Source organism: Xiphophorus couchianus, chromosome 13 (genome assembly GCF_001444195.1).
Source record: "Xiphophorus couchianus chromosome 13, X_couchianus-1.0, whole genome shotgun sequence".
Lineage (NCBI taxonomy): Eukaryota > Metazoa > Chordata > Actinopteri > Cyprinodontiformes > Poeciliidae > Xiphophorus > Xiphophorus couchianus.
Genome location: NC_040240.1, coordinates 26,256,854 through 26,267,201, shown reverse-complemented (window position 1 = coordinate 26,267,201; position 10,348 = coordinate 26,256,854). Strand labels below are relative to the sequence as shown.

The following is a 10,348-nucleotide window of genomic DNA, read 5'->3' as shown; positions in this document are numbered from 1 at the left end:
CTGTTGCGTTCTGGAACATGAAGTTCTGCTCGGAGTGGAGCCAGACAGTCTGACCCGGTTCCTACAATAATCAAAGTTATGACAGAAATGCTGTTGTGTGACGGTCACCCAGAGCGGCAGGAATGCAGAGGGCGGCTCGCATGAACGTCACTCAGTCAGTCTGCTCTTCATCACCTGTCTGGTCCCAGCAGCTACACCCTCCTCTTCCTCCCGTCCCGCTGAAAGTCTTGATGTTTCACAGCCTGTAGGAAAAGAAAATGTAAAATGTTTGAATGAATATCTGCTGAAGAAAATTTGTGGTCATTAAAAAAACATTTTATTTTTGTTAGTTTCTGGGGTTTAAAAAAGAAAAACTAAACATTTACTCACAATTATTGAAACATTTTACTGTGTGGGACGTAATTATGAGGAAAAATATAAATAATATTCGCATGCTTTAATCATTCCGTCAACAGAATTATAAAAAGTTACTAAAATCTGGATTTGTTAGATCTGTGTTTTAAAGACTTTGTTGGTTTTTCAGTCAAATTATTAAGAGCCACTTGTGGCTCCGGAGCCGCAGGTTGGAGACCCCTGGACATGACCGCAGCCCACAGCATGATGCCACCTCTACCGTCTCACAACTTTATTTACATGAAGTAATAAAATAAATATTTCATCATGTTTCATCGGGGGTTCAAAGTGGACCAATCCAATCCTGGTTCTGATGGATCATGTAGTTTGGTGGATCAGGTTCTGGTCAGGTTGCTCCAGGAGGATCTGGGCCGAATGGATCCCTGGATCCACCAGCGGTCAGGAATCCTTTTTATTTTCATCTTTTATCAGGTTGAATATAAGATAAATTCTGTTGGTGTGAGTTAGTCCCTCAGTCAGCGGGTTGCCAGGTTGCTGGGTTGCCAGGTTGCTGGTTCGATTCCCACTCTAGCAAGCAGCAGTTTGCTCTGATTGGTGTTTCTGGTCTTATTGTGTTCAGAGGACGATAAGTGATGGCTGACGGATCAGGATGGTTCTGGTTCAGCTTGTTGCTGCAGAATCTCCTCCAGAACCAGAAGTTCTGACGTTCCCACTGAACCTGCTGGGCCGCATGTCGGCCTTTTGAGAGGTTCTCTGCTGATTGTCTGACGAGACGACCTGGTGAAACAGCTCATTACCTGCAGAACCAGCAGACAATGGCGCAGAGCCGCCCTTTGCCCTTTGCGCCGCCCTTTGCGCCGCCCTTTGCGCCGCTCTGTCCTGAGTTCCCATCGTCCTGCTGGCAGGACCTGCAGATCACTGGTTTAAATGCGTAACAAGTTTTCGTGTGTTGAACTTTAGAGTCAGAAAACTGATAAAGTTTTATTGTCTGAAATTAAAATTGTAAGTTAATTTAATGAAAATGTATTTTGTAGAAATTGAGAAAACAGAAAATTTTTTCTTCTCTCTGCAATCAGATAGATAGATAGATAGATAGATAGATAGATGTCTGATGTTTTGCTGACTCAGCTTCTGGTCTGAGCTCAGGCCCCGCCCCCTCCCAGGTGAGGGGCGGGGCTTCAGCGCCTATAAAGCGTCGCTCACCTGTCCGGACGCAGACAGCTTCTTGTTTCTGTTTTCTCCTCCAGTTTGGCTCCAGGTGCATTCAGGTGAGCTCAGAAATATTTTCTCATCTTTCAGTCTCAGTTTTTCAAATTCTGATTTTGTAGTTTTAAAAATGACAAAGCGAAGCAGATTATCACAGATTAAAGAACTAACTACTGTCCTTCCTGCAGGACGTTCAGGTGCAGCAGCAGGGAAGTCTGGGAATTCTCCAGGATGGAGTCGTTGTGGAGGCCGGCGGTGCTCCTCTTCACCATCTGGAGCTGCTGCTGTAAGAAACCACAAAGACGCCTCTTCTAATCCGCACAGATTATCACAGATTATGCTGCCCATCTCTCTCCAGGTGCTCAGAGGATCCTCTGGGTCTCCCCCCACACAGGAAGCACGGCGGGAGCAACGAGACTCACCATCAGCGGAGACGGTAGGTGAAGAAGAGGAGGAGGAGGAAGGTGGGAGACCTTCACAGCGTTTCAATCAGCCAGGATCAGATTAACCAGATCAATACTTTACTGATCTGATGCTGATTATCACTAGAATTAATGACATCCAGTCGTTGCTGCAGTTCTGGGGTGTCCAAAATGCGGTGTGGGGGCCATCTGTGGCCGCTCTGTGGCCGCTCTGTGGCCCCTCTGTGAGTTTTACTTTGAATTAGGGGAAATTTATCACCAACAAATTAAAATAGTCAAATGTTTCATCACTGGGCTTGTTTTCTGGTGAGTTTCCAGAAACTTTCAGTTAGAGGAAAACTTCGGCATTCAGATCAGTTTTTAATTTAATAAATACAAAAAATGTTTTATTTCGTAAACACAGGAAGTGTGACTCAGATCCTGTATTTCAAAATAAAATGGGTATTTCTGTTTGTTTCATGATGGAAACTAATTTACACGTCATTTGTAAATTAATCTGACTGGTTTCATGAAAATATTGCATATTTCTTGGTTGTTGTTGAGTAAAAAAAGTAAAACAACATTTTTGTAATTTTATTTTTTTAACTATAAAGTTTGGACCTCGTGGTTCCGATGACGATAATCCCTGCACAGACGCTGAGCCCACTGGCCCGTTTGTTCAGTGAGGAGCAACAACAAAGATAATCAATCAATAAAACAATAATTAGTTTGATTATGTCAGGTTTTATTCTGTTTCATCTTAAACAATCTGCAGTGGCGCGTTCCTCTGAAATGTTTCTGGGATTATTCCTGGATTATTCTGCTGCATAATCGCCCAGTTTGACCCAGTATGACCCAGCAGATCCGACCCCTTTCGATTCTTTAAACCCAAAGGGGTCGGATCAGAATCAGAGGGTGTGCTCCAGAATATTTGTGTGGTTTTGCTGATCAGAGCAGAAGTTGCTGGTTGGATTCCAGGTTTTGCTCAGGAGCATCAGGTTCAGCTGGACCCTGAAGACGGGCGGTTTGGGAACCGGGTCACCCTGGTGTCGGACGCGCTGTCAGTGCCCTGCGACGTGGAGAGAGACTCCACCCATCACCAGCAGATCCTCTGTTACACCAGGTACACACACCTGGACCGGGTCAGGGTGAGACCATGTGACCCGGTCCAGGTTTCTCTTACGGTACCGTTTGCTGCTCCCTGACAGGGCGATGCCGGAGGATCAATATGTGGTTCATGTCAGCGTGGACGGCGTTCCCATTCCTGACAACAACATCTGCAATGGCAACTACAAACCGTACCACTGCAGCCTCTACGTACGTCACTGGTTCCCCCTTCGGTTCGGGGTTCCCCCTCCAGTTTCCCCTCCGGTTCTGGGTTCCCCCTTCGGTTCCGGGTTCCCCCTCCAGTTTCCCCTCCGGTTCCGGGTTCCCCTTCTGGTTCCAGGTTCTCCCTCCGGTTCCGGGTTCCCCCTCCAGTTCCCCCTCCGGTTCCGGGTTCCCCCTCCAGTTTCCCCTCCGGTTCCGGGTTCCCCTTCTGGTTCCATTTTCCCCCTCCGGTTCCAGGTTCCCCCCCCCTGTTCCGGGTTCCCCTTCTGGTTCCAGGTTCTCCCTCCGGTTCCAGGTTCCCCCTCCGGTTCCCTCCACTTGTTTTGCCTCCCTGTTCTGGTTCTGATCTGTCCTTCTCTCCTTCAGACCCGTTGGTGGCGCACTCCGACCATCTACTCCCTGAACCCGGTCACCGGCCTCCCAGGTACCACCAGAACCTGCTGCTGGGACCGACCCGGCCCAGTTCAGCCTTCCAGTTTCAGTAACGGGATGTGAACTGTCCTGCAGGAACCCTGGTGACGATCCGAGGCCGGATCTACTCCGACGTTTACGGGAGCAACACGGACCTGAGCTCCAGCGGCCTCAACGTCAGGTTCCTGAGGTGGGCACATCGATCCATAGGGTTTACCAACACACAGGGGTTAAAGGTCACCTCCTCCAAGCAAAATTTATCCCATAAAAAGTTTCAAAAGCAAAGAACATAAAACATGACTGGAAAAATGAATGTGTACTGTGAGGGTCAAACAGCGGCGTTGTGTTAAAAAGCTGTGACCCTTGGTGACCCTTTGTGACCCTGCAGGTCCTACATGGGGGGGATGCCCTGCGAGCTGCTGAAGCCCAGCTCAGATGAACTGGTAGATAATCGCTGCTACCGAACTACAGAAATGGCCGAAGGGGGTGGAGTGGAACCTGGAGGGTGGAAATGTCTCCTTCACATTTAAAAAACCCAGTTTCTGTAAAACGCCTCAGAACAGGAGAAACGAGGAATTCAGACCGAAGCATCGCAGTTCTACTGTCTACAGAGCAGAAGGGAAGGATTTCAAGCCGAGATGGCTTGAAGCCCCATCCATGCTCACTTTAAAAGAGCTAGAATAGTTCTTTCTTTTATCTCGGGCGTGCTGTGGTGGCGCAGGGGGTTAGCACGCCCCACATTTAGAGGCCTTAGGTCCGCGGACGTCGCGGGTTCGACTCCTGGTCCCGACGACCTCTGCCGCATGTCCTCCTTCAAAAAATGGCGCCGGCTCAGCTGGCTGCCTGCAGACGCAGCTCCTGTCATGTGCTGTAACTGCGAAATAATTTCCCTGCTGGGATGAATAAAGTAAAAATTATTATTATTATTTATTATTATTATTATTATTATTATTATCTCGATGCTGAAAATACTAGTTTGAGCTTCAATGTTAGTCAGGAGTCTTTGTACATTTTTTATTCAGGATAAATTTTCCTGTTTTTCCTTCCAGGATTTTATTTCTCTTGACGTTTGCTTGGTTTAAAAATTAAAAATTAAGCTATTTAAAGGTGGAGGTTAGACACCTTTGAGATAGGTGGCGGTCGAGGGAGGGGGCCCTGGCGGTCCGATCCTCGGTTGCAGAAGCTCTTGGGACGTGGAATGTCACCTCTCTGGTGGGGAAGGAGCCGGAGCTAGTGCGTGAGGTTGAGAGGCTCCGGCTAGAAATAGTCGGTCTCACCTCGACCCATGGCTCTGGTTCTGGAACCGGTCTCCTTGAGAGGGGCTGGACATACTTCCACTCTGGAGTTGCCCAGGGAGAGAGACGTCGGGCAGGAGTGGGCATACTTGTTGCTCCCCATCTCGGCGCCTGTACGTTGGGGTTTACCCCGGTGAACGAGAGGGTAGGATCCCTCCGCCTACGGGTGGGGGGACGGGTTCTGACTGTCGTTTGTGCTTACGGGCCGAACGACAGTTCAGATTACCCACCCTTTTTGGAGTCCTTAGAGGGGGTACTGGAGAGTGCTCCTCCTGGGGACTCCCTTGTTCTGCTGGGGGACTTCAACGCTCACGTGGGCAACGACAGTGAGACCTGGAGGGGCGTGGTTGGGAGGAACGGCCCACCCGACCTGAACTCGAGCGGTGTTCTGTTGCTGGACTTCTGTGCTCGCCATGGATTGTCCATAACGAACACCATGTTCAAGCATAAGGGTGTCCATATGTGCACTTGGCACCAGGACACCCTAGGCCGCAGTTCGATGATCGACTTTGTCATCGTTTCATCGGATCTGCGGCCGTATGTCTTGGACACTCGGGTGAAGAGAGGTGCGGAGCTGTCCACTGACCACTACCTGGTGGTGAGTTGGCTCCGGTGGCGGGGGCGAAAGCCGGTCAGACCTGGCAGGCCCAAACGTGTTGTGAGGGTCTGCTGGGAACGTCTGGCGGAATCCCCTGTGAGACGGAGCTTTAACTCCCATCTCCGGCAAAACTTCGAACACGTCCCGGGGGAGGTGGGGGACATGGAGTCTGAGTGGACCGTGTTCCGTGCCTCCATTGTCGAGGCGGCCGATCGGAGCTGTGGCCGCAAGGTTGTCGGTGCCTGTCGCGGCGGCAACCCTCGAACCCGTTGGTGGACACCTTCGGTGAGGGATGCCGTCAGGCTGAAGAAGGAGTCCTATCGAGCCTTTTTGGCCTGTGGGACTCCGGAAGCAGCTGATGGGTACCGGCGGGCGAAGCGGCATGCGGCTCGGGCGGTTGCTGAGGCAAAAACTCGGGTGTGGGAGGAGTTTGGAGAGGCCATGGAGAAAGACTTCCGCACGGCTTCGAGGCGATTCTGGTCCACCATCCGGCGTCTCAGGGGGGGGAAGCGGTGCAGCACCAACACTGTTTATAGTGGGGATGGTGTGCTGCTGACCTCTACTCGGGACGTTGTGGGCCGGTGGGCAGAGTACTTCGAAGACCTCCTCAATCCCACCAACATGCCTTCCACTGAGGAAGCGGAGCCTGGGGACTCTGGGTTGGGCTCTCCAATCTCTGGGGGCGAGGTCGCCGAGGTGGTTAAAAAGCTCCTCGGTGGCAAGGCCCCGGGGGTGGATGAGATCCGCCCGGAGTTCCTTAAGGCTCTGGATGTTGTAGGGTTGTGTTGGTTGACGCGACTCTGCAATATCGCATGGACATCGGGGGCAGTTCCCCTGGATTGGCAGACTGGGGTGGTGGTCCCCCTGTTCAAAAAGGGGGACCGGAGGGTGTGCTCCAATTATAGAGGGGTCACACTCTTAAGCCTCCCTGGCAAGGTCTATTCAGGGGTCCTGGAGAGGAGGGTCCGTCGGATAGTCGAACCTCGGATTCAGGAAGAACAGGGTGGTTCTGGTTCTGGTTGTGGAACACTGGACCAGCTCTACTCCCTCGGCAGGGTCCTGGAGGGTTCTGGGAGTTCGCCCAACCAGTCTACATGTGTTTTGTGGACTTGGAGAAGGCGTTCGACCGTGTCCCTCGGGGAGCCCTGTGGGGGGTTCTCCGGGAGTATGGGGTACCGGGCCCTTTGATACGGGCTGTCAGGTCCCTGTATGACCGGTGTCAGAGTCTGGTCCGCATTGCCGGCAGTAAGTCGGACTCGTTTCCGGTGAGAGTTGGACTCCGCCAGGGCTGCCCTTTGTCACCGATTCTGTTCATCACTTTCATGGACAGAATTTCTAGGCGCAGCCAAGGTGTTGAGGGGATCCGATTTGGTGGCCTCAGGATCTCATCTCTGCTTTTCGCAGACGATGTGGTCCTTTTGGCTTCATCAGATCGTGATCTGCAGCTCTCGCTGGATCGGTTCGCAGCCGAGTGTGAAGCGGCCGGGATGGGGATCAGTGCCTCCAAATCCGAGGCCATGGTCTTGAGCCGGAAAAGGGTAGAGTGCCTTCTCCGGGTCAGGGGGGGTGTCCTGCCCCAAGTGGAGGAGTTTAAGTATCTCGGGATCTTGTTCACGAATGGGGGAAGAAGGGAGCGGGAGATCGACAGGCGGATTGGCGCAGCGTCTGCTGTCAAGCGGGCGCTGTACCGGTCCGTCGTGGTGAAGAGAGAGCTGAGCCAAAAAGCGAAGCTCTCGATTTACCGGTCGATCTACGTTCCCACCCTCATCTATGGTCATGAGCTTTGGGTCATGACCGTAAGAACGAGATTGCGGATACAAGCGGCCGAAATGGGTTTTCTCCGTAGGGTGGCTGGGCTCTCCCTTAGAGATAGGGTGAGAAGCTCAGTCATCCGGGAGGGACTCAGAGTAGAGCCGCTGCTCCTTCACATCGAGAGGAGCCAGTTGAGGTGGCTCGGGCATCTGGTCAGGATGCCTCCTGGACGCCTCCCTGGTGAGGTGTTCCGGGCACGTCCCACCGGGAGGAGGCCCCGGGGAAGACCCAGGACACGCTGGAGGGACTATGTCTCTCGGCTGGCCTGGGAACGCCTCGGGATTCCCCCGGAGGAGCTGGAAGAAGTGGCTGGGGAGAGGGAAGTCTGGGCCTCCCTTCTGAAGCTGCTACCCCCGCGACCCGACCTCGGATAAGCGGAAGAAGATGGATGGATGGATGGATGGATGGATGGAAAGTAGAAATGGGAACGTAAGTCCAAGCAGACCAGTGTTCAGTTTGTGCAGTTGCTAAGCTAGCCTTTTCATGGTGATGTATCCAACCTTCACATCTGATATTAGGATAGAGGAGAAATAGAACACAAATAACCTTTATTGTCCTTCAGAGGGGAAATTCAAAGAAATGGACAGACGTTTATCAGCGGGGACAACACACTGTCCAATCACGGGGACAGAGAGACGTTGTCCAGCAGTGATGTTATTTTAGTCCTTCGATCTGGGGGATCGGTCAGCGGGTCACTGTTCCTTTAAGAGGTTCCAATATGGAACCTCTTAACCTTCAGTGGCCTTCAGGTCTTCAGGCTGCGGTCGGATTTAGTTCCTAAGCTATGGAGGAATTTTCCTGCCATAGTCCAAGAGCACACATGTTCAGTCTGAAAACAGGATTTCATGTCTTTTGTTCTCAAAACTTGTAATACTTTTCCTTACATTTTCATTTTGAAAGCAGGATTTCATGTCTTTCTTCCCAAATTTTGTAACCCTTGTACTCAAAACTTCTCCTGACGCTCACATTTAGTCTCTGCTCGGACTCTCTGCTCGCTTTTGGAAACGCCTTTTGGCACAGTCGCCTGGCAACCTCTCTGCCAATAGAATGAAAGTGTTGCTCTGGGTCCGTTTGTTTCCTTCTAGTGGATGTGCCTGTGTGGCTACTATTGATTGTAGCAACCTGCGCCATCCATTGGATGTAACTATGTTGTCTTTGGTTGGGTGCACAAAATCCTGCCTAAGAACAGTAGCTGTTAGCGACCAGCAGCTGTTAGCAATCAGTAGCTCTGCTGGCTGATGTTTAGCATAACACGGAGCAGAAAGCTGATGTTGTTGTTTCTCCCTGCATTCAGTGGGTGGCGCAGGTTGAAAAGTCTTGGATTATGGCAGAAAAATTCCTCCATACTCGGCGCCCTGAAGAGGAGCTGAGAGCTTAATGTGTCAGATAAGAGCAGAGTCGGACATTCAGTCCAGACCAGAACATATCTACGTTTCCATCAGTTTGTGCTCAATGGCCATTTTAAGCATCTAAGCTACGATAAATGATTGAAACCTTTGTCCTCCTCTGCCAGGTGACTTTGCCCCTCTGAACTTTGAAGTCTTCGACTCAGACACCAACGTCTCCGTCTCAGAGATCACCAAGGGTCAAAGCAACATGGCGGCCTTCACTCTGAGTTGGGCCGGGCTTCCTGCGGCACCCGTCACCTTCAACGCCACTGCGTCCGAGGTCCGTACCTGTCCACCCGATGGTCGTCAGACTCAGATCTGGTCTCCATTTCGTCTCCTGTGAGACATCTCTGGTCGTGTTTCTGGACAGGTCCAGTCCGTCCTGGAGGACCTGATGAAGGCTGATTGTCCCGCTGAGGTTCTGACCACTCAGGGCTCCAACGTCAAGTACTTCAATGACTTTGAGGACCCTGGGGTCAGTGGAAAAAGTGAAGCAGTGTGTCACCAGGCGTGAGACCTGCTGACGCTGTCCAACTGTCCCCTGACTGACCTCTGACCTCCACAGTTCACCGCCGCTCAGAGTGGGACTCCTGAGGGCCACTCCGGGTTCTGCGGGTTCTGGTCACTGAAAAACGCCGATGCTCTGTTCAGAGAAACCTTCACCAAAGAGTCCGGAGGACAGTATGGACCGGTGTCCCTGGACCAGCACCCCACTGTAAGATGGATGGACTTTGATCTGAACACTTCCTACATTTGAAAAACATACAAGAAAACAGTCAAATTGGCTCCTCAGAGGCTTAGATCAGAAAACTTGTCTAAACCGTGCCGAATCTAGGAGAGACCCCGAAGTCCTCCAGGTGTCAGAAGCCTTTCCTCTGTCTCCCCAGCTCTGCTTTGCCTATAAGGGACGTCTGAGGGACGAGATGGGGGTGAAGTTCATCTACAGCGACAGCAGCGGTCAGACCCAGACCCAGACCTCCAGGATCAGTACCCTGTTCAGCAGCGGGGACAGGTAATGAGTGCGCAGAGGAAGAGGCCGTGATGCCTCTGTGGCGCTCTGAGGCTGATGGTTTCCCCTCAGGTGGAGCTATAAGTGCGTTGATCTTCAGAGCGTCCTTCAGACTGCTGTGGACGGCAGCAGGTTCCTCCTGCAGGAGCTGCTTCTCTACAGAGACGCCTATGCTGCAGACTACTACGTGGACGCGGTTCACATTGGGAAGACTCCAACTGCTGTGGATGAGTACGGTGCGGTTCAAACTTCCTCCTAGTTTAGCTGGTTGTGGAGTTAAACCAGACTGGGAGCTCTGGTCTTCATGAGGAACTTAGTGACTCATTTCATCTCCTGTCGTTTCCCAGCTGTTCTCCTCAGGAGAAGACCTCCTCCCTTCGAGGACTCTGGGAAGTCCATCCAATCGTTCTCAGTCACCAAACACCAACCGACCGCTTCTCAGGTCACCTACAGGATCGTTGCTACGCCGCTGGACTGCGCTTTCGACTTCCCTCTGATGGAGATCAGCTTCATGCAGGTTTGTTTCCGGTTGGTTTCAGGTTTGT

General features: G+C 51.7%; 1 protein-coding gene across 1 annotated transcript in view; it reads left to right on the top strand.

Annotated features, from left to right (window-relative positions):
• The first annotated feature begins 1,469 nt into the window (after positions 1–1,469).
• Positions 1,470–10,348, top strand: part of pkhd1l1.1 (PKHD1 like 1, tandem duplicate 1) — a 38,607-nt gene continuing 29,728 nt past the window's right edge. Inside the window, exons 1-13 of the mRNA XM_028036645.1 lie at positions 1,470–1,846; positions 1,919–1,996; positions 2,940–3,084; positions 3,170–3,278; positions 3,657–3,714; positions 3,798–3,891; positions 4,090–4,144; positions 8,904–9,074; positions 9,165–9,269; positions 9,360–9,509; positions 9,682–9,806; positions 9,876–10,039; positions 10,151–10,320. Of these exons, the coding sequence (XP_027892446.1) occupies positions 1,792–1,846; positions 1,919–1,996; positions 2,940–3,084; positions 3,170–3,278; positions 3,657–3,714; positions 3,798–3,891; positions 4,090–4,144; positions 8,904–9,074; positions 9,165–9,269; positions 9,360–9,509; positions 9,682–9,806; positions 9,876–10,039; positions 10,151–10,320 (1,479 nt within the window). The 5' untranslated portion in view covers positions 1,470–1,791. The remainder of the gene's footprint in view (positions 1,847–1,918; positions 1,997–2,939; positions 3,085–3,169; positions 3,279–3,656; positions 3,715–3,797; positions 3,892–4,089; positions 4,145–8,903; positions 9,075–9,164; positions 9,270–9,359; positions 9,510–9,681; positions 9,807–9,875; positions 10,040–10,150; positions 10,321–10,348) is intronic.